Genomic DNA, 24,357 nt, shown 5'->3' with positions numbered 1-24,357 from the left:
AGAGCAGCCTCGTACTGAGTCGGAGTGGGAGAACAGCTTCACTTTGAAAATGTTTCTTTTCCAGTTTGTCAATCTGAACAGTTCTACCTTTTATATAGCATTCTTCCTCGGAAGGTAAGAACTAACACTGGTTAGCTCTTTGTGCTTGGAGCAAAGAGGAAATATGATATTGCCATTAATAAAACAAAATGGGGACATGTGGTCATACCTGGCCAAATGCAAAGTCCATCTTCATAAAGCAGAAAAAGGTTAAATTTAGATTTTCTTTTTAAAAGGTTAGAAACAGAATATTCAGTTCATCCCATAACATCACATTCTGTTAACGCTAACTCTTAAAATTCCACTGCAGAGATGGATATATTTGCTAATAAGCTATTTGCAGGTCACTTGGCCCTGGTTTTTATTTGTATAATGTTTACAGATAAGAGAAAAACTTAATATGTTATCCTTGCTTTTCTGTTCCCTGAATAATATATAACTTTTGCTTCACTTGATCTACAATTTGGCCAGTTTTCAGCAAATCAAAAACTAGTGTAAGTGATGGCATTTGTTTTTTCTGCACACAATAAGGGAAATGTTTGCATGGCTCCTGTTTGTTTTCCATACAAAACAGATAGGGATCTGAGTAGATATGGATTATCCATTAGTATGAGTTGTTTACATCCAGAAACTTGCAGGAAGGTATGGTAGGCCTTCATGAAAAATGTGCTCTCCTGGTAAAAACTTATGTTGTCACTGGATTCCCAAGAAGTGTGATGCCAAACAGAAGCATAACTAGACAGTCCTGTGTCCCGGGTAGCAGTAGTGCATGGGGCAATGGCTGCAACCAGGCTGCTGGCAACATCAATGTGGCCAGGTCAGCAGTAGTGTTGGCTACATTTTTTGAGCTCCTGCCTAAGTCAGCATCTGGTGCTGATGCTTTGGTCACCCTTCCCTGTGCCCCCAGCCCCTTCCTTATTTATGCTACTGATTAAATTTGCCACTTGAGTGTAAGGGAGTGGACCAGGCAGTGGTTTGTATCTCATGCTGTCTTTCCAGACAGGAATAATGCTTTCAGGAGCTTCTGAACCCTAATTTTACTCAGTTTTGGTATTTTGCTTTCTCTAGATGCTGATTGTCAACAGAATATCATGTATTAGAAAATCAACAACTACATAAAACTACAGTGAAAATATGCTTGGCTTTTAATATGTATTGTGTTCAGAATCCTTCATGTCTTTCTGCATAATGACTTCTTTGATACTTAAATAAATCCTATTTGGGGACAACAGAGTTAAAATGGCTCTGCTGCACTCTTTTTCTAATATGGTGAGTGCAGACCGTATGTAAAATAATTGGTATGTGCTTTTTCTGTTGAAGATTCACAGGACACCCTGGTGCCTACTTGAGGCTGATAAACAAGTGGAGACTGGAAGAGGTGAGTATTTTATAACTATTATACTGTTCGGAGCAAATTCATTGATGCAGCACCTCTCTCACATGACTGAATAGCAAGGGCAGACTCTGAGTAATTTGAATATATTCCTCGATTACCATTTGCTCTTTAACTCAAACCCATGGGTACAATTCCTAAACACCTGATTCAAAAACATTTCCATGTTGACAATAGTAGCTTTTTTAATGCTCAGCTATTAGGTTCTGTTTATTATATTTGGCTGACGGTAACAAGTAGCCTAGGTTGGATTTTTTTTTTAATTAAAAGAATAATGATATCCTTGTGCACCAAATTCAGACATGAATTTTGTGATTTTCTCATTCTAATCTCTTTATAATCAGATTTTGTAGTCTTCATGGTTAGGGTCCTCAGATTTTAGAATGAACAAATCAATTTGAAAATCACACAAAACAATTAAATGAGCTTCCCAATTGGTCTGATAGAATGGCATTTAACAATTATAACATCTGAAGAACTGGATGAGCAATAAAATGTTCATTTCAGAAATTGCTCAGGTGTCAGTCATGTTCTTGCAAATCTATTCATCATTCAAAACCAGCTGACAAATGTTGTAAATAAACAATTGGCAGCCTCTGCATGACTCAGAAAGCATGTAATGTTGATATTTGGATACTGAAGTCCAATGGTTTTGTTCCTGTTTTTGGACTGAGTTACCAAAACGTTTTCACTAATGATTGAGCAGCAAACAGAGAACGATGAGTTGCATGCTGCCAGAAAGCACTGATACTTCCTTATTCATAATCCTTGCATAAGTACTAAAGAGGGTTTCTAAATATTTGTGGCTAGTAAATATCAAGCTCAGCATAGAATGCCCTTAGCCCTGCTTTAGTTAATAGCCTGGTGAGTTGGGCATTACCCTCTGAAATAGGAGATGCAGGTTCAAATCCCCTCAGGGTAAAGTGGGCTTAGAATCCAGGTATCCCATTTTCTGAGCAAGTGCCTTAAGCCATGTGTAGATGAAACAAGAGGCATGTGTGCACAACACTTTAAAGTGGGTTAAATGCTTTTGCACCACTTTAATGGTGTTGGTGTTTGCACGCATTGGCGGCGTATTGTGCAGTAATTTCAGCCGCTGTAGCAAATTTGGTGGCATAATGTGCCTTAAATGACTTGGGGTGCAGCAAACTAAAACTCTGAGTTTTAGTTTGCTGCTCCTACAGCCACAGAGCAAAGGAGCTCTGCAGGAAGCCCAGCAGGCAGCCTGGCAGCAGCTCAGGAAGGCAAGCTGCGCCCAAGAAAAAAAAAATGCCGTAAGCCTGATTTTTTTTTTTTCCTCCTTCCCCTGGAGCCTGCCTGCCTGCATGAGCTGCACAGGGACCCAGTGCTTCCCTCCATGGCTGCAGTGTCCCCCGGGACCACCCAAGCCAGGTGCCTGTGGGTGGGGGCCACCTGAGGTGGGGGGCCACCGCTGCTGCAGAGGGAAGCTCCCTTACAACCTAGGGAGCACTCTGCCTGCCAGCAGCTTGCCCTCCTCTCCCCACTGCTGGAGAGGCAGGTGAATCCGGGTGTGTGCATGACACAGGGGTTTAAACCCGCCACTTCAATTTAGGACCCCTCCTTTGTCACACACCCTTAACTATTAGCTAATTTGGGTAAAAGGTGGGCACCACCACCTTATGTCGAAATCAATGCTGCCTCCTCTCAGGTTAGATACCTTGTTAGACATCCACTCTGAGTGAACTGGACACCAGTAGGATGCCTCCACTCTTAATGAGTCCTCTTAATGAGTCTGATCAAGCTGGCTGGGAATGTATAAAGCTGCCCATAACTCTGTTCATTATGGCTGCAGATAGAAGTGCTGCTCCCAGCTGTAACTCAGGATGTTTTTTGCAAAGTGCTCTGAGTTACAGCATTACCCCAGACCAAACAGGAGTTCACTACTGGTTCCAGGGGGGAGGGGAATCTAGCTGGGGCTGGGGCTGGGAGCCTGCAGCCAGGTTCCCATAGCAATGGCCACAGCTCTCTGCCGGGGGGGAAAGGCAGCAGAGGGAGCTCGTTCTTGGGGCTCCCCAGGCAGTGCTGAAGGATGGAGTGGGTGAATTGGAGCCCCTTCACCTCCAAGGACTATAGAAAATTTTGCTCCAAGGAAGGGGGGGGGCTCCAAAGAGGGAGTACTCCAGTTCACCAACCCCACCCCAAAAACCCAAGACATAACTCCCTCCACTCCCTTTCCCGCCTCCCATTCTGAAAACAGCCACAGGCTGGAGGCTGCACACACACGTTACAGAAGATGCTACCTTTTTAAATGCCTGTATCAGATACCTCATGCAGTGAGGAGTCAGATTTTCACCCAATTGGCCATTTTTTAAGCTGTTTGGAGCCATGCACTTGTGTTTGGTCACAGCTATAAACTGCTTTCTGTGGCTAAATAAGGCAAACATTGTCACTTCTGTCTGCACCCTGAGAGAATGGGGAACATATGTGCATCTCCTGCAGGAGAATATGATTGCCTCATAAAGCACACTAGGCTGCTGATTGAGAAACAGGAGACTTAAGTGTCTTAGAGTTGGAAGGAAATTTCTTTCCTGAGTCTTAAGGTGTAGGTTTGAGGTCTAAGATCCATAACCAGATTCCTACTTATCCCACAGCTAAATTAATGTCTGACTGACCCTGTCAAAATAGAAAGATGGTGTTACACCAAATGAAAGATTATCTGTTTTCTGTAGCTCATTGACCCAAAGACGGGTTAAAATTAAGTCAATAGAGAAAAAAATCTGTAGCAGAATCTCAAATTTTTGTACACTGAAAAACAATTCACATCCTAAATTCACTACACATGTTGTTGCATTTCATCACTATTCTCAAGCTTTTTTTTGCTTTTTTTCAATGTCTACCTTTGTAACAATTACTATTCTAGCCTGTTCGTAATGCACGATATTCAGTAACATGGCTTTGATTGCATGGTTTGGCTCAGGATGGTCGATGATGTAAAAGGTCAGTGGGTAGTTAGGAAGCAATGCTAATCAGTGTGATGAGCTTTTATGCCATTTTACTTTGTATAAGAACTGATTACAGCCAGTCAGTTTATTCCAGTTTACACCAGGTAGTTGAACATCCAGCCCAGTCCAAATTTAAGTGATTTCAAAATTAGGGTGCACAGGAAGGGAAATGGAGAATCAGGAATTTGCTCAGTGTTTTAAGTATCTCCTAATGATCGAGTTTCTTGATGTTAAACTGTGTGGCAAATATGGGAAATATGTACGGTAAATATGCCCTAACTATGAAATATTAGGCAGAATTTTTCTCCTCATTCTATAGACCAGGGATGAGCCACCTGCAGCACACATACCCCAAGTGGCACAGTTAGCCTCCATGGGTGCATCCACACATGCAAGCACGTGCACTTGCAGCAACTCAAATAGAAGTGGTGTAAATCTGAGCCGGGGCTTTTTGCCCCAGCACACATGCTTGGACATGCACTTTGTTGAGGAGCAAATTGTGCCACTTGGGGCAAAATAACTCTGCCTGGCTCCTCCCAGATCTGCAGCCAGGGGGAGCTAGAACCCAGGGCCAGTACCTGTGCTGTCCCCAGCAATATAAAAAGCTGCCCTGTCCTGGCCCCAGCAGTACAAAAAGCTGCCCTGGCAAATAGCTTAGGGCTACTCACTCTCAGGATCTTCTGGAGCCCAGCCAATTGGTACCTGAGGACACTACCCCTCATGCCAGCTGAACTGCTGAAGCAGCCCTGAGAGTTCCCTGCACCCTCTACTCACTACAGCAGTCTGGCAGTGGGGGCTGCTGCCTGGCTGTGACCTGCAGCGCACCTGCCAGACCAGGATGAGGCATCTGCCCCTCTGGGCCAGCTGCCAGTGGGTTGTGGCTGCAGGGTTGGCCTCTGTGTGGCACTACTGCCATGTGTGCCCCCTGCCTGGCCACCTGGGCAGCTATCATCCGGAAGATGTGCTGGGTGTGGTGGCCTGCTTTGTACTGTCAAAGCATGTCCTCCTGGCCCCATTTGGCCAGGAGGTCAGCCACAGCCAGACGGGTCCAAGCTGCCAGCTCTGAGCAGGCAGGGTCCTGCCACTGGCCTCCCTAGCAGAAATTCTGGTGTTCCCCATTGGAAAATGAAAAATCCCTGATAAAAAAAAATCCCCAAATCACTGTCTAAAATGCCCTCAAATCCATGTTCCTTCACAAGAAAAACAAAAGACCACTATAAAGAGAGAGAGTGAGAGACAGAGAGACAGTGATCAGTTGGGCAATGTTTTATTGATATATCTACAGTGTTAAAGCACTGGCTGTTGGGGGCTATGGCCACATAGGGGTTACGGCTCCCTAACAGGGGCCAAATGGTCCCCACAAGGGCTACCACCCCCTCTGCAAGGCCCACATGCCCCAACCCAGCCCCCCAACTGCTGCCCTACCTGGTCCCGCCAACTGCTGCAGCCACCAAATGGCTGCCCCAGCTCCACCCCTTCACTCCCCCAGACTCCCCAGTGGCTTTCCTGCATGGCCCCACCCCCCCACTTGCACCCCTAGGCCCCTATAGCTGCCCCCCCAACCTCAGGCACCAGCACTTTAAAAAAAAAAGCCAGGAAAAAAAACAGAAAAAAAAGCCTTTACTTACCCTAGGAGCAGGGGTGGCAGGGATCTGGGACCTCCTAGCAGGGCCCCACCCCAGGAGAGCCCAGGCTGGGGCTGCTAGGACTGTCCCTCTGCCCCCTGCTGCGCAGGTGGGGCCCCAAGTGATCCTGAGGGCAGCTGCAGCTTTTTTGTTTGTTTGTTTTTAAGTGAGCATGCTGGGGTGGGGGGGCAGGGAGCGGGGGCCTCGGGGGGCTGGGGCTGGGCAGGCCAGGGGTTGGGGGGGCTTGGGAGGTAGGTGGGAGGTGCAGCCCGTGGGGATCGGGGGGGTTGGGGGAATGGGGCAGACACCGCAGAGATCAGGGGCCTTGGGGGGGCTAGGCGCGGGGTGGGGTGAGGCACAGTGCTGACTGGGGGGCTGGAGAAGCAGGCAGGCCCATGAGGGTCTCCCTCATAGTCCCCTCCAGCCCCCCCGACCCCTTACTCACCAGCTCTGGAGCCTTGGTGCTGAAGCACGCTGCTTCAGCACTAGGGCGAGGGGCCAACCATGGAGACACTCTGGCAGCCAAAGCATCTCCCTGGAGGGCCCAGCCTCTGATTTTCGCTTTTTTAAACTTCATTTTTTTTAGACCCCTGGATATCCAGGGGTCTAATTTTCCCTCCGCGCTGAAAGTTTGCAGCACAGGGAACATTTCTGGTTCCCACACATGCTTCTTGCCCTACCTCAAAGGGGTTTGAGACAGGGCAAGAGGCATGTGCACACTTGTCTGGACACGGCCCATGTGTGGCACACAGTGGACGGGCAGCAGTGGCAAATAGGGCAGGGAGCAGAAAATAGAGCAGCAGATTGGGCAAGGAGTGCTGGACAGGAAGAAGAAATCAGAGCAGCCAATTAGACAGGAAAAAGGGATCATAGTGGCACTCAGGGATGATGTGGAGCTAATTTGTGGCATGCCTGGCAAAAAGGTTGTCCCCCACTTCTCTAAAATGTACTCAAACCAACCCAAAACATGTTGAAGCCAGTGGAAAAACTCCCATTCTAATACATTTTGCATAAGGCCTACAAGAATCATACTATGGGCTACCTATACCTTAGCTTAGGTAAAGAAAGACTGATTTGTCATCATCCAAAACTTTGGAGTCTGGGCAGCATAGAAAGCTGTATACTGAGCTTTGTGGACTCGCATTGTGACTTGCATACTTCTTTGGGTTTACAATTAAGCAAAAAAACCAAAGGTTTTAGGGGGTTTTAATTTGCTTTTATTAATTGAAAAATGCTTAAGAAATAATTTGTGTTTAAACCACTTAGCATTTTTTTCACTCTTCAGTGCCACCCCAGCGGATGCCTTATTGATCTCTGTATGCAAATGGGTATTATAATGGTGCTAAAGCAGACGTGGAATAATTTCATGGAACTTGGCTACCCGTAAGTAAATAGATTGCATGACTTACATAGATCACAGAAGACTACTATGTCCATGACTGCCTTCTGATTTTGTTAAGTGGAAGAAGACTACAAGAGTAATTACAGCATAAAATCTAAATACTTCAAAAAGTCCTTCAGAGATCTTTCCATATATCTGGTGATATTCTGTGGTATTTGCATGTGACATAAACTATATACAGGAAGAATAATTTTAATATTAGAATATTCATAATAAAATATGAAGATAGATTTTATTTCCTGACTCTGTAGTATTTTTTAGTTTAAAACCTTTTTAAAAAATGAAATCTGTTCCTGGTTGATTGCTCTATTCCCTACTCAGGAAATTTTAACTACATAATTTTTAACCTATCAGAATAGGTTCTAATTAGACTTGTCCTTGATGGGTGCTACAGGATGCCTGAAAGGAGAGGTGAACACTGGAAAATGTGCACTGTTGACACATAAAGCCATCAAAAATGTGCAAGTAGACAAATTTACTGATCCGTATATGGCTGAATTTATTGACACTATGTATAGCAACACTAAGCCATGTCCTAACTAAAAAGGAGGACTGTTATTATTATAGATTAATATTTAATGAGCATGATCAATACTGGCAAACAGCAATGGAGTACAGGCAAGTACAGCCATGGGCAGATGGGGGTAGGAATTAGCAAGCATGGAAATGACAGGGTGGGAGTCAACAGTGTTAGTATTTTTGCCCTTGCAGAGTATCAGTGATTGGATGTATTGCCTTGCTGCAGTACTTACAGCAGAACTAGTGCAGTGTAATGGAGATTTTAGTCCCTTGGGCTGCCAAGAACATGTCGTAGCAGCTCTTTTAAGCAGCCTTAGTGCCTAACTGCATAGATCTTTGGGTGAATGATCTAAAGGGCACTACATCCTTGGCAAGAAAGATATTTATTGTTCTCTACTTTTCCTCTATCCCTGTTTTCTGTCCCACACAACTTGCTGTGACACTGTGCCAGACAGCCAAATTCAGATGCAGCCTGAGGGATTAGAGAAAAACAGTAGCAAGCGTTGGTTCTGTTTTTGCTTCCTGCTTCTTTATCAGTTTTAGTTAAAACTTTCTGCTATCCACTATTGAGCCTCTGGAAACTAATGAAAAGTGCAGTTAACAGAAATTCAGGGAGGCAAGGGAGGAGGAGGTGGAAAGTGATAATTTAAGGACATCAGATTTAATAGAAATAAGGCCTGCTTACAATAAATTTGGTCCCTCCACTTGAAGGTAAGAAAAGCCCCAAATGAAAGTAGCATAAGGAGCCTGCCAAAGCTGGCACCTATTCTAGGGACAAAGAAGTTTGGTCTCTAATACCATTGCTTCTTCCCTTTAACCCCAGGACTCCTCTGTGCAGATATGAATCTCTCCCCTTTCTACCAAGAAGTCTCGCTGCTAAAAGTTATTTAATCTTCTAGTTCAGGGGTTGTCAACCAGAGGTACACATACCACCGGCAATATTTGAGCAGGCAGTAGCAGGTACACACAGGCATTCGCCATGTGTGAGTTTCCCCTGCCCCACAGGGAGCCTGGCCAAGTGTGGGGGGGTATGGGAAGCTCGCACACGGCAGTGCCACCACTCTGCATCCAGCCACGAGCCCCCCTCCCCACCTGGCCATGCACTACCTCCCAACTCGGCATCTGGCCATGCACACCCCCCCACTTGGTGTCTGGATGCACACCATGCCCCCCACCCACTTGGCATCCTGCCACATGCCCCGCCCCTCCTCCCCCTCCCTGTTTGGTGGCTGGGGGTACACTGCTCCACATCCAGCCACCTGGGGGTACAGTGTTTGAAAAAGGTTGAAAACCCCTATTCTAGTTAAACACAAGATGATGGCTGGCCCACTATATATATATAGTGCTGTTTCATATTAATCACAGAAAAACATAGACTTTGGGTTTTTTCCCAAATTGGAGAATTTGAAATTTTTAAACAGAAAAATTGGTATATTATACCAATATATAGGTAGCAGTTGAACACAATGTTTTATTGATATAGTTACAATTTTAAAGCTATTTGGAAGCCGATCAGTGCCACCATCAATTTAATAAAATAAATTCCAAATACATATAAATGTTGGTGTTTGATTTTGGGTTTTCTGTCATGGAAAATCAAAACTCCCCCTGCCCCTTCACTTACCAGGACACGGATCCAACTGTGGCTGTCACCCCCACTGCTTTCTGGCCCTGAGCAGCCCTGATATGCCAGTGCACTGCTTTGGCCCATGCCATTACCTCTCACTCCAAGCCACTGCCCCCCCAGCCCTGCTTGTGCCCCTCATTCCTGACCCATAGCTCCCTGGATCTGCTGGTGCCCTTCACTCCCAACCCACTGTTCCCTACCCACAGTGCATGAGGAAGAGAGTGAGTGTGTGAGGAATGTGGGGGCACATAGGCAATGCAGTGAGGGGGACATGTGCCCCCCAAGACTTCTGTGCCCACAGTGGGTCACAGGACTGCAGGGTGCAGGCCTTCAGTGAGACCAGACCAGCAACAGGTAGGAGCCACCTCTGTGACCCAGCGGAGTGGGAGGAGGGGGGCACTGAAGGAAGTGCCACACTGCCATGGTAAGGTGCAGAAATGGCCGCAGCAGCATGGAGTTGTGCCCCCCTTGCTGCAAGGTGGGCAGGGGGTGCCTTACCTTGGCAGCCATGGCTGCAGAGGCAGCTTCTGCCCGGAGCTGTCTGGCCAGCTGCAGCCCCGCACACCTCTGTGGGTGCAGAAAACTCAGGGGTCATGTGCCCCTCCCCCACCACATTGCCTGTGCCCCCCCCCCCCGCCCCCTCAACATGCTGCCTGTGCCCCTTACTCCCACCCAACGCATGGCTTGTGCCCTTCCTCCCATAGACTTACCTGGAGGAAGCTGCGGGAGCTGGTCTCCACACTACCTGGCTGTTATATGTATGTGTGCACGCACATGAATGACTGGTGCCTCCTGAGATGGGGGGGCACAATTTATGGGCTGCAGTGTCAGTGGCATTGGCAGCAGGATGGTGAGTGGCAACCGCCCACAGAAACCAGCAGCAGTGGTGAAGGGGGTGAGGGGAGGTTTGTGAGCAGCAATCAGCAACTGCCCGCAGAAGCCAGCGGTGGCAGCAGCCAATCTCTGGGGGGGGATGTGCCCCCTGGTACCTACCCTATGAGTCACCTATGCGCATGCATGTGACACCCCATGCTTCTGATCACCCTCCTTCCATTCCCCACAGCCCCAAGCAGCCCCTTGCAAGCTGAAACTTGGCCAGCCTGCAAAGGAAAACCCATGGTTTCCCACCTTTTCTTCTTTAAAAGGGAAAATCCATTATTTTCTCCTTTAAAATAGAAAATCTGCATTTTTCGCCAGTAATCCTGCATCCAGTTCTGGGCTCCACAATTCAAGAAGGACGTGGAAAAGCTTGAAAGAGTCCAGAGGCGAGCCAAGTGCATGATCAGCGGGCAAGAGAGCAGGCCTTATGAAGAGAGGCTGCGAGCTATGGTTCTCTTCAGCCTGGAGAAGTGCAGGTTCAGGGGTGACCTGATGGCAGCCTATAAGTACATCAGGATCTGGGGGAACACCTGTTCACCAGAGCACCCCAGGGGATGACAAGGTCTAATGGTCACAAACTCCTGCAAGACCATCTTAGACTGGACATAAGGAAAAACTTATTTACTGTCCAAGCCCCCTAGGCCTGGAACAGACTCCCCCTAGAGGTGCTGCAGGCACCTACTCTGGACTCATTCAAGAAACATTCGGATGCTTATCTTGCTGAGATCCTTTGACCCTAGCTGACTTCCTGCCCCTAGGGAAGGGGGCTGGACCTGATGATCTTATGATGTCCCTTCCAGCCCTAATGTCTATGAAATCTATGAAATGAGAAATTCCACATTTTTCCACAGTGAACAGAACACCCAGATCCCTGATCATGTTTAATACCCACTGAATTGCCTCAGGATAGAGGCCAGCCACAGTCTGGTAGGTCACTGGGCAGTGTAGCCAGTGCACTACACTGGTGCTGATGATAACAGAAGCTTTCCAACCAACCTGTCAGAGATGCCAGATTTACTTTTTCAGAAGGCATTTGACTTCCCATTCAGGTTTGAACTCCCCTAAAGTAATTCTGGGTGAAACAGAGGCTCCTCCAAAGACTCTCATTCCTATGTACTTTCGTAACCTCAAAAGATTTCTGCTCTGCAAATCCAAGAGAATTTTATTAAAATCCTCCATAAAAACCAGACCAAATACTGGCAGTGGAATGCCTTCACACTTCTCCAGGCCTATACAGGTTTCCCTCACTATGCAGTACATGCATTCCTGGAAAATGGCACATAACTTAAATTTGTATAAAGGGAACAATGTAACAAATAGGGATACATTCCAAGACCACAACTGTACTGACCCCCAGACCCATTTCTACCACTTTTACAAGACAATTTTGGTACGCACCAACACCAGACAGAACACACAAGCACCGGGCACTATCGTAATGGGGATGGCCACTACAGAAACACGTCACAGACAAGGAGTGAGGAGCACAGATCCACACAGGAGACTATATTTTGGTGTGTGTCATTCCCACAATGCACCACACAAAGCAGCTGACTGCAGGCTTCCACCACACCAATTGCATAAGAGTGAATTTCCCTCTCGTATAATGAGTTTTTGGTATAAAAAGAGCCATTGTGTAAGAGCGCATTCGCACATACAGAACCTGCATAAAGCAAGGGAAACCTGTATTATAGCCAGTTTATCCTTCTAATGCTTATGTGATTTAATACACACACAAGGAGGAAGGCAGAAAATGCGAGTGAAGCTTCAGCTTCATCCAAGCATCAGCCTCTTTAGAAGTTAAACACCAGAGCTCAAGGTCTCAAATTTCTGTGGAGTTCGCCAAACCAATGCCAGCCAAATGTGAGCAGGTTAAGAGAGAGAGAAAACGCATGACTGAGCAAGCAGCGTAAGAAAGGTGTGGAAAGGATCAAACTGGAGGAATGTCGGTAAAGTGACAGAGTGAACTCCAAATTCAAAACTGATGTTAAATACTCAGCTGAAAGTGTGAATCAGTTCTGCTCCCCTCTGATGCTCACTCACATGGGCATGCCATGAAAAATAAACATGCAAACTATGAGGAAATAAAGTATAAATTATCGATTGATTTGGAGGTGAAAGCCTATGGTTTCAGGTTGTTGTTCTAGTTAGAAGGAGAAAATACAGTATGCATCCAAATCAAGGCATTCAGGAGAATGAAAGACAGGTGCTATGACACGTGTTTAAAAGAGCAGGCCACAGTTTTATTAACTTAACATTGAGCGTTGGTGGTACGCCATGCTCAGGTTTTTAACTGGGTCCAGTGCAAGGTGACTATTCCCAACACATAACCAGTAATTCAGAGTAGACCCCACTGCCTGTCTTCATGCCAGGCCTCAACTTACTACCTGGTCCTCTCACTTTCCCACATGTGGGATAAGGCTTAGAGACTACAAAAGAGCACCCCAAACTGTGAAGAATTAATGCGTCTACTTACTGGCTCAAGATCTACCAGCTAAAATCATAGATTTCATGTGCCTCTGGGAACTAACCCTCTTAGGTTTATGCAGTTAAACAATCCTTTTGAATCATAGACACCCTTACCCAACTACACTTCTGCAATGCAAAAGGGTCAATGCAAAGGGGTCTGTATCATCTTGGTGGGAGGTGGCCAGTGGTGTCCTGCAGGGTTCAGCTCTTGGCCCCATGCTGTTCAACATCTTTATCAACAATTTAGATGAGGATGTGGAAAGCATGCTAGCCAAGTTTGCAGATGATACTAAGTTATGGGGAAAAGCGATCACGCTAGGAGACAGGATGCAGATCCAAGCTGACCTGGACAAGCTGGAAAACTGAGTGGAGGAACTGCATGCAGTTCAATAAAGATAAATGCAGGGTGCTTCATCTGGGGAGAAGTAATCAGCAACATAAATATAAGTTAGGAGGAAATGTCCTGGCCAGCATGATGGCTGAAAGGGACTTCAGGGTTATGGTTGACCACAGGATGAACATGAGCTGCAAGGAAAGTGGAAAAACCCACCACACTTCTGCCAATTTGGGCAATGGAAAAATTCCTGCATCACCCTTAAAAACAAGCAGTTAGTCACTACATAGCATCCAGGAAGCATAGCTCACTAGCTACAGCTAGAAGAAGGGAGGGAGCAACCTAGGAAAAGTTTTAAATTGTTTAAGGTACTCTCTTCACTTGTACAGCTCTCCACCATTAGCCAGCCCGGCAGCTGAAGTGCAAACCAAAGGAGAGGATCCGCCGGGAGCTCTTTGCCTTCCTTTCTTTCCTAGGAGCAATATATTGATTTTATTTTTTTCAGCTCAACGCACAATAGTCACCCGACCTAATGAGGCAAGGGAGGCCTTCTGGGAGCAATTCGTGCTCTCTGACATCCAATCAAATCTCCTCCCACGCTGAGATGAGGTTGTTGGTTGGGGAGGGGGGTTACATTGTCTGCTAATCCCTTGTCAACAGTATGTACACAAGCATTAGCCCACACAGTTTCTCTGTCCATTATTTTACTGAACATTCAGTTCCAGAAGACACATTGCCTGTCATTCAGCAAAACCTTACCTCCCCCACTTCAAGCTCTGATTGAGTCAAGTAATTTGCTATTATAGGCAGGGAGGAGGAGGAAGCAAATAAATAAAAACCAGTATAGCTTCTCTTCCCTTGTTAATAACAACTCAGGTCTGAAAAAAAAGCCAGCAGTTCCTTCTGCCTTCATAAACAACACAAGATATTTTTCAGTGCGCTAGCCCCTTTGTTTTCTAATGCCAAACTCTCCCATATACTCACTAATACAATCACTTTTGTGTGAGTATTTGTGTATATTTGTGTCTATAATATTCCCCATTGATTTAGAAGTGAAAAGGGAACTGTGAAGAGGATGATCCCACCTGTCTTCATCAGCTTCCATCCCTGTCTTTATCAGATATAGTTGTCAATAATAAACTCAATCCTACTCTAGGAGTCTTCTGGTAGATGTGCATAAGACTTACGTATCTGTACTGACTTTGCCATTATTTTGACTTCTTATTTAAAATCCAGTTGTGAATCATTACTGTTTGAGATGAGTAACCAATCAATGTGATTTTTTAAAAATGTATTTGAATACGTAGATTAATTCAGAACTGGTGGACCAGAAGAAAGTTACGACAAGAGCATGGCTCACACAGAAAAGCAAGCTTCCCACAATGGGAAAAGGACTACAATCTTCAGCCTATGAATGCTTATGGACTGTTTGATGAATACCTAGAAATGAGTATGAAAATGTTCTGATTTCCCTCTTTTCTGCTAGATTGTAATGGTATTATCTTTTTTGTGTTATCTTTTGGGGTTGTTTTATTTATTTATTTCTTGGAGCGAGAAGTCTGATGTTTTATTCAACAGTCCAGGGTGCTGCTCTATGAAACTCAAGATGCATTATCACAAGTTAGGTGACTTTCTGAGAACCAAACCAAGGCAACCTTTCTAATAGGGCTTCTTGTGAGGTACCAGACTCATGAAATTCCCTTTCTGCCTAGTTGGCTTTATGAGAGGCGAGTTAGTTTCTAAATTAAAGCCCCAAAATTCTTACTCCTTCAACTTCACCATATGCTTAGACATCCACTATTTATTCTGATAAAGAAATTTCCTTTGAGGTCTTACTTTCTTATATGGCACATAGCTGTATGATTGAGTATAGTGAAAAGTCATTAGCATTTACTAACTACAATTTATAGGGAGGGTTATTGAGTAGACTACTTTTAAGAAACTCTGCTTTCATTGGAAGCAAAAAGGAACCTTGTCTTACTCAAGTGAGCTGCACATGCAATAAATAGCTGAGTCCTGGTGCAGTTCCACTGAAATTAGAAGGAGTTGTAGGGGATTAGCTACTCTGAGAAGGATCTAAACTGTTACATCAATATTATCAAAGTCCAGAGACATCCTTTCTGGAAGTGCTGTGCAACATCAGCTTCCACTGATGTAAAAAAAAATGCTAGGCAGATCAGGAAGCCACTCTAAAATACCCAGTTCATCAACATTTTTCTTAAAGGTGATGTGATTGTCTAAGGACTTGGGAAATTCATTTGTTTGTTCTGTGACTGTGGCTGATTTGGGAAAAAAATAAATGGCTATATTGCTGCCATTATTAGACAATATAAGAAACAAATGTAATAGCTATGTGACAGTTGGGTAGCTTAGCACTTTGGATAATGTCTTGAAATTAAATATGAAAAACCCTGCAACCTTTGATTTCCCTTCCTAGTTCTTCAGTTTGGATTCACAACCATCTTTGTGGCAGCTTTTCCACTGGCACCACTTCTGGCCTTACTTAACAATATTATTGAAATCCGGCTTGATGCATACAAATTTGTAACACAATGGAGGCGACCATTAGCTTCAAGAGCCAAAGATATAGGTGAGTTTGTGTCTCTTTTTAAAGACAAAATATTGGTAATTGGATGGAACTGCTCACTTAACAATTCAGTGGCATGAAAGGAAGTGTCTTTGATTTCAGGTATCATTCTCATTATAAATAACTAGCAAATGGCCCATCATGGATAATGGGGGGGGAGGGTGGAGATGGAGTGCCACCACCCAGCACCCCACGGTGTTGCCGCTCCATCCCCAGCCCCATGCACCCCCACCCCCGCATCCCCTCTGTCCTCCCATCCAGCCCCGTGGGCCCCTCCCTCACCCTCTGCCACTCCCAGTATGGCCCCACACCCCCTGCTGCTCCAACCCACACCACCACTGGCTCCCAGGAACAGGGGTGGAGGTAAGTTTGCACACGGTGGCGGCCGCTGACACCCAGTGGCCCTCACTGCTGCTGGTCCATGTCCAGCCACATGCAACATCCCTCCCTCTCTCCTCCCCGCCACTTTCCCGTCTCTGCCAGCTGTTTTCAGGGCTGGGTGGCGGGAGCAGGGAGGGGGGCATGGTGGCTGCGGGGGGGCACTGCCACCGGAACTCCCCCATCCCGCTCCCCCTCCCTTCCTCCCGTCTTCCCTGCCACCTCCCCCTCCCTGCCAGGGGAGGCGAGCAGGGACAGATCACCACTGCCCATGATCCCTTGCTGCTGCCACCTTCCAGGAGTGGGGGGGGAAGCTTGCCCCACCATCCCCAACACCAGCACCCCATGCCGCCACCACATCCATGAGGTGTTCTGGCCTCCCTCCCACCCCGGCCCTGCTCCTTGGAGGCAGCGGCAGTGTGGGATGCTGGCCTCACCCCCGCACTCCATCACCTCCATCATGGTGATGCTGTGCCTTGTCAGTCCATCCCTGCCATCCCCTGCATCCCCTCTGCTGGGGATGGAGCTCTGCCTTGACAGCGGGGGTGAAGCTGGCCAGTGCCACTGCTGCCTCCAAGGAACAGTGAGCCCACCCCTTGGATGCAGCAGCAAGGCCAGAGCAGAAGGGCGAGGCCAGTCCTGAGCTGCCAGCACCCCGCATTGCCACCACATCCAAGGAACAGGGCTGGGGGCATGGCAAGGCCAGCACCGCTGGCCTCACAACCCCGCTCTGTCCCCTCCATCTCTGCTGTCATGGCAGCACTCTGCCATGCCAGTCTGTCCCCACCATCCCCCTCTGCCTCCAAGGAGTAGGGCTGGGGAGGGGGAGCAAGGGCCACCCAGCTCCGGCCCTTCAGTCCCTGCCGTCATGGCAGCGCTCCACCATATGTGTCTGTGCAGAGCATTCTGATTGGTTGTTTCAGTCAGCATTACAGACAGACAGACAAACAGACTAAAATTTTTATTATATTAGAATGATGGAATTCTTTTTTTCCATACAGAAAGCTTCAAATATCTAATGCCCTCTTAATGTTGTCACCAACTAATCTACACTGAAAAATATGCTTGTAATGACTTCATGGTTGACTTAGCAGTCAAGATTTTAAAAAGAGATGTTTCATATTCTCTGCTGGCTTTTTCTTTTAATAGACACACCTTCTCTATAGCATGTAATTCTCTTCACTTCAAATACAGTGAGTTCCCCTCATTGACTTATTAAGAGAATGAGCCTCATGCTCACAAAAGGGGATGTTGGTTGTAGCCATGTTGATCTGGCATAAGCAGACAAGTTTCTTTGGGTAAATGAGGAGTCTTTTGCAAATATTTCAGAATTAACTGTGGGGCAGAGGATCAACTGAGTGGCTATATTGATTCAGAGTTGGTAAGCCCCCAGCTGCCAAGTAACAATTATTGTTCTTTTTTTTTCACAACTTTCTATCAGTCACGGTCATTCTAATTTCAAATGAGATGTTAAGAATAACCACTTAGGAAAAAGGAAACATTTAAGACCCTTTTTCACAGTGAACAATACTTTTTTTGGCCCCAGTTCAGCAAAGCAGTTAAAATGGCTTTCAAATTCATTAAAGTTAATGGGATTTAAGAATGTACCTAAACCTGAACATGTATTTAACTGCTTTGATGAACAGGGATCATTTGTCATATCAAGGTGTCATGAATAGTCTTGTTGGCTTCAGTGGGATTACTTGCAGGGTAAAGTGTGACAAGTACAGCTAAGGGTATAGGAATCTGGCACTTGGAGCTCTCACTTTTCAGTATGAAAGATAATAAAACTTCTTTTACATGACTATATGAAGGACTGTAAATAATTCTTTACTTAACAGAAGTGTTTGCCTAGAAGTGATCATCTAAGAAGTGATGAACCAAATGTTATTCATTACATTCACTTAAGATGGTCTCTTAAGTCAGGATGCTTTAAGAGGTGTCATCTGCAGATCTGAGCAGACTTTAAAGACAAATCTTAGAGTGTTTCCTCTTAAGAGGATTTTTTGTACTTATATACTCTACAAGTAATTATTTGGTCTATGGGTTTTATTCATCATAAATGATCTCCCATCATTCTTGAACAAAAACCAGTGGAACAGACTTCTAGTACTTTGCCCAGAAATTCTTATTTTGTGGGATCACAGGAATCTGCATTTAGATACACTTATTCAATGTTGTTTACAAGGGGTCAGTAGGGGAAGAAGCCTTAATTCAGACAATTCTGCCTTTCCTCAGTTTCCTGAATGAATGGGTGAATGAATGAATGAATGAAGCCATGGACTGGATTGGGACAACCAAGGGAACTATTTTTTATTTCTGAAAGTTAAGTAAAACGAGAAAATAAAATTAATTTTGCTCTGTGGTCTTTTTTTTCAGTTCTCTAATGGTCCTGTCCCTGGCAGGAGGTTTCAGGGTCAGCTTGTCAGCCCAGGGCTGCTCTGATCCAGCTCAATGTGCTGCAAAGGGGCTAGCTGGGGCAGGAGGGTGCTTTGGTGTGCAGCTAGCTGTCAGGGCTGGCCGAGTCACGAGAGTGCTTCAGAGCAGGGGCTACCTGCCAGCTGGCAAAGTAAATAACTCTGCCGTAGGATAGTACTTGTATCTGGCAGTACTAACCTACAGTGGAGTTATTAGTTTACTCAGGCCTAATAGCTCTGCATGTGTAGAGATGCTTTACCGTGGAGTTAATTAGGCAACTCCGCAGTAAGTATCTCATGTAGATGTGTCCCCTGTGTCATAAGTATTTGGGGACTTATTTACTACATTTTTAAAACAAATTGATTGTAGCACTGAATAACCAATGACACATCTCTTCCACCACAAACATGGAAGCTCAGGAAGAAGCTATGTCAGTGTTCTTGGCTGCAATTTATACCCTCACCATTCAGGCATGATGAATATGCTTGGCTGCCTATATTAAGGCTCATCCTTTGGGATGTCTTGTTGCATACTCACAAGTTAACTAGATCTTTATTCTAGTGCCAGGTGATTAGGGCTCATGCTGGCAGTGTATATACAACTGTAAACATCATTGCTTTGGTAGGAAATCGCTCAGCTGTAGTGCTGGCTGGGAAACAAAAAATCGAAATAAAATGAGATAAAAATCAGCAGAAGTTTTAGAAATGTTTTTGTTTGTTTTATTATAGAACATATAATAGACCCTTCAAATAATAGATATTCAAAATTGTTTATGAAAAACATAAGAATTGGAGAGACTACTCCAGAATAGGCAGTAGTATCCCACTGGCTAGAGCATTCAGTCAGACCATGGTAAATCCAGGTTCTAGTTCCTGCTTTGACTTCAGTTTGTCTTTCAGGACACAGCTGAGTACTTTAACTCAGGGGTAAGCAATTATTTGGGCAGGAGAGCCACTTAACAAGTTTTGGTGAGCTGTTGCAGGCCATGCATGTGCACACATACAGTCACTCACACACATGCACTCTCTCTTTCACAAACACACACATTCTCACACTCATTTTCACTCTCACCCTCACACACATATATGAACTCCCCTTAGCTGGTCTAAGGCTGGCACCAGAGTAGCAGGGGGAGCATGAGCCCACCCAGGGCTGTAGTTTCTTCTCTCTGCTTCTCCCTGCCTTCCCCCCATCCCCACCATTCCCAGTTTGGCTGACACCTGCAGACAAGAATGTGGTTGAGAGCCATGCTGCGCCGAGGGTGGGGTCATGGCATTCACAGCCCCACAGAGCTGGGCTGCAAGAGGGGAAAAATGCCCCCACCTCTTGCCCTGCCCCTGCCCGCTGTGCAGACCCCAACAGGGGAGGCCAGGGTGGGAGGGTCAGTTCCCCTCCTTGCCCACCCTCCCTGCCACATGGTGCCTGGCAGGCAGATGGGGCTCCAACCTCTGTGTACCATGGGGGAGGCTGGGTGGAAACAGTCCTGCCCACCTACCCATACTGCACCACAGGGTCAGACTCCATCTCCCAGAATGCCACGTGGTGCCAGGCAGGCAGGGCTGCTTGCACCCAGTGTCCCCTGCCATGTCAGTAGAGGCTGGAGCCTCTGCCCGTAGGCAACCAATTGCTATCCTGCCCCTGGATGGGTGGCAGCTTTTTGGCTTCAGCCTCTGCTGGTGCCATGGGCCAGATAGACTCAATTGGTGGGCCAGATACAGCCTGCAGGCCATATTTTGCCCACCCCTGCCTTAAATACTAGGCTGTTATAGGGTGGTGTCTTTCTGATCAGAAATTCCATGCTGGACTTTAAAAACCTTCCTGATGAAAATTTTGTTGAAATGAGTTATGCTTCCACAAAAAATTTCTGTTTCAATAATGTATCCTTGTCTGTCCCCCAAAAAAGGTTTTGTTGCAAAATTTCTGATCAGTTCTACTCAGCTGTGAAATTATTCTCTTCCTTATCCACATCTCATTACATTCAAATACATGGATTCATGTTTGCCTAGATGTTTGATGGTGATTCAAAAAAGAGACTTGCTAAATCAGTGGTGCTCAACCTCTGGCATGCAGGCCAAATCTGACCTTTGGGGCTATGTCATCCGGCCCAGAGATCTCCCTACATGTCCAGAAATTTGACAGTAAAGGAGTGATAATACTGTTAATTGCTGCAGTTCTGGAAGTGTCTCTGGAAGCTGCAGCAGTTAACACTGTCTCTGCTCTACTCCCTGACTGCTGAATTTTTGGACCTGTGGGGAGCCCAGCAGGCCAGATGACACAGCCCTGAATTGCACCAGCTTGGGGGTTGCTCTACGATCAGATTCAGTGCTAAGGGCTGGGTCAGCATGTGGTGTGGTGTGGTGTTAGGGCAGTGCAAGGGTCAGTCCACAACCAGTTCTGGTGCACAGCCTGACACCTTGGACTGACCCCACGCTGGGTGGCCACTCATCCAGCCCATGGGACCAGAAGGTTGAACACCAGTATGCTAAATGACTGAAATGAGAACGATCAAATACTCCCAAGAAGGCAGCCTGCAATATTTGAACTTCATTATTCATTATATTCCTCCAATTAACGTGTTTTCTTTATTGAATAGGAATCTGGTATGGAATTCTGGAAGGCATTGGAATTCTTTCTGTTATCACAAATGCATTTGTTATAGCTGTGACTTCAGACTTCATCCCTCGGCTAGTTTACGCTTACAAATATGGACCTTGTGCAGGCCAAGGAGAAGCTGGACAAAAGTGAGTTTTCTTTAAGAACAGCATCATGGATTAAAATCTCTGTTCCCTTGAAACACAGACAAATATAACATTGCTGTCTCCATGTTTACCAATTCCATTCATCAGAATGTTCTGGGTAGGTACAGATTGCACACCATTAATACAGTTTAATAGGTAACTGAAATTTATAGTCTTAACTTAAGAAAAAAAGTTCCAGATGGGTTATAGAGATTTCAGTGGATTCAGTAACATTCTGTTACCATAATCAATATGTGAAATTTCAATTCTCAGCTGGCATAAATCAGTGAAGCTCCTTTGTAGTCATTAGATTACACTGATTTTCACCAGCTGTGGATCGGACCTTTAATAGTTAGCTTATTCACAAAGCCTCCTTTCTCTTATATAGGCCTTTATGTACAAAAAATGCAGACAACTAAGAGGAAGCAATTCCAACATAATAGAGTGAGTTGTTATTTACTGCACAAAGTAATTGAATTTTTTTAAACACAGCTCTTATATTAGAATGTCTGAGACCAAAATCAGTTTCTTGCTGCTCTACCAGTGCTCACTCTACTGCACTAAAAGAAATGAGCTAAGCAAGCTAAGTGAAACATAGTAAGTTAGCCTGGATCCTGCTATCAGGCATATATTTCATTTTGTAGATTTATTTTCCTTCCCTGGTAAAGAAGTGGGAGGGTTCTTTTTTTGTTGTTGTTGTTGCTTTTTGCCATATTTGGATATGTAATCAGACTGTTGGGAAATGAGCAGCTGAAGTGAAAGTATGCGATTGGCACTGTTGCTAGCTTGTTATGCTGTCAAGAACTTGATATTTCTGTAGATGCCGAGAGGGAAAAAAAATTCTGTTTCCATAAACAGTTGTAAGGAATCCTTCAGTTGGTAAAGTGTTAGGTCTGATGTCAGTCCTTGTTTGAGAGGTGCATCCCTCTGCTGCCACTGAGAATACTCACAGAGTATTCATGCAATGTCAACTCTTCTGTTTTTTAAATTTCTTTCATATTAAAGTGGCAGAAAATGCATTTTGAAATTACATTTTATAAGGAAGTAAATATAATGCTATTGTTCTCCAGCTAGTTTGGTTTAGACTTTAGAGGTACTGACTTTACTTAAGAAAACACATCTTAAATATACATTTTTTCAACCTTTTAAACAATGTTTTGATAATCTTGCAGAGACTCTCTGAATAAACCACTTGTAAACCACACAATCTATTTTTTCCTAAAAGCCTTTATTTGTCAACATCAAAGACACTGATACTAAATTAGTGCCCACACAAAAGTAGAGACCATTCTAAAAGTCTACATGCATACCCAATTTCTGCAACTCAGAGGTCTGGAATATCTAGCACAAAGTCTCTTAGGGTTTGGGGTTTTTTATTCTTCCAAGAAAAATTATAAATTCAGCCCATATGACACCAACTGATGCTAAAAAAATAGTATACTTAATGCTCTGGACACAGGCTGTGATTCAAAGCTAAGTTGTTAATAATGTTCAAACCCAAATTTACCACTGAATTTAAGCTTATATTTAAAATGAATGCCAGTCTTATTGTTCATAAAGAAAACCATCCAAGTGAGAATGAGTGCAGTTCAGTCTTACTGCATATTTGCCCAAACAAACTGAAATAAGGATGTGGAGATGTGTGAGCCTTGCTGACTTGGTAACTCTGAGCAGTAATAATGGTAATACATAGCACAGCCTATGATATAATGCTAGAAATGTCCTGAAATGAGTTTTCAAGAATCAAATCAGGTTTCCTAGGGCTGCTGACTACAGCAAACCAAAATCAATAGGATTTTGTATACTATATTTCAACAGAACATGGACTAGATGGGTGTCCTTGCCCCTGAAGACAGTATAGGTTGTAACAGGATTTTGTATTTCATGTTTTATTTCACATTTTATCCCTTTCTGTACTGGAAAGCAAGTTTAAACATGATTCCTGTTTAGCACAGTTCTAGAGTAATGAAAGCAAAAGTAAGCTGGTTTTCCACATTTGTTTATTTTGTCCATGTCAAGTTTTATGGGTGGTCTTTGCTTTGCTTTTAGATGTGAAGCTGATTTGGATCAGATGTGTTGCATGTGTCTATGCACTTTGGGAAGGTGGCACTTATGATGGAGATGTGCCTGAGAAAGTGTTGATATCTCTGGTTCTTTCTCACCTGATCATCTGTAGAAGTAAAGCTTCTTCAGCGTCATAGTGTTCAATAGTATACAAGTTTAACTAGACTTTTCCACATGTGCCTAGTGCAAAGTAGAGCAATCACAATACTATTAGGTTTATCCTGTTATACTACCACTGGAGTTGAACTAGCCAGCTCTCCCAGAATTCCTTTGTTCCACATTATTATTGACCCTGCCATTATAAGTTTGTGTTCCAGAGCCATAAAGAAACACACAACTTTGCACTCAAGGTCAGAGCACCATCTAGCCTGATATCTCCTGTCTTACAATGGCCAGAACCAGTTAACATTTTTAGAATAGTTTGCCCAAAGGGCAGGATTGTTCCTGATCACCATCATTTTTAGTGTAGGTCAGGAAGCAGAGCTCTGTGTCTCCTATTAAAAAAACCCCAAACCTTTCTAGTATAGCTATACATGTTCTCCCCTGAAAGAAGTGTCTAAACCTTGCTTAGATCTTAACAAGTTTTTAGCTTCAGTGATATCTGGTAGCAGTGAGTTCTGCAAGTTAATTCTGAACTGAATGAAAATGTATTTCCTTTATGAGCTTCAAATATATGCATTGCCTTTTGTCTTCATTGGTTCTTGTATTATGAAACTGTAAATAGGAGCCCTTATCTTCTGTCCCATTCATTATTTTGTGAATCTCTATTAAGTTAGCTTTCAGTCATCTCCTTTCTAAGCTAACCACACTCTGTCCTTTCAACCTGTCCTGGTACTAAGGTCTGATGATGCTTCTAATAATTTCGTTGCCCATCTCTGAAACCATTTTAATTTTCATTATATTTTTTGTGATAGGAGTTCAA

General features: G+C 44.7%; 1 protein-coding gene across 1 annotated transcript in view; it reads left to right on the top strand.

Moving 5' to 3' along the window:
* Positions 1-24,357, top strand: part of ANO4 (anoctamin 4) — a 387,697-nt gene that overhangs the window by 348,195 nt on the left and 15,145 nt on the right. Inside the window, exons 21-26 of the mRNA XM_090041055.1 lie at positions 3-114; positions 1,360-1,417; positions 7,306-7,403; positions 14,558-14,700; positions 15,688-15,840; positions 21,227-21,374. Of these exons, the coding sequence (XP_089897181.1) occupies positions 3-114; positions 1,360-1,417; positions 7,306-7,403; positions 14,558-14,700; positions 15,688-15,840; positions 21,227-21,374 (712 nt within the window). The remainder of the gene's footprint in view (positions 1-2; positions 115-1,359; positions 1,418-7,305; positions 7,404-14,557; positions 14,701-15,687; positions 15,841-21,226; positions 21,375-24,357) is intronic.

Source organism: Crocodylus siamensis, chromosome 4 (genome assembly GCF_052110815.1).
Source record: "Crocodylus siamensis isolate JL-2025a chromosome 4, ASM5211081v1, whole genome shotgun sequence".
Classification (NCBI taxonomy): Eukaryota; Metazoa; Chordata; order Crocodylia; family Crocodylidae; genus Crocodylus; species Crocodylus siamensis.
This window is presented reverse-complemented; position numbering and strand designations above follow the sequence as displayed.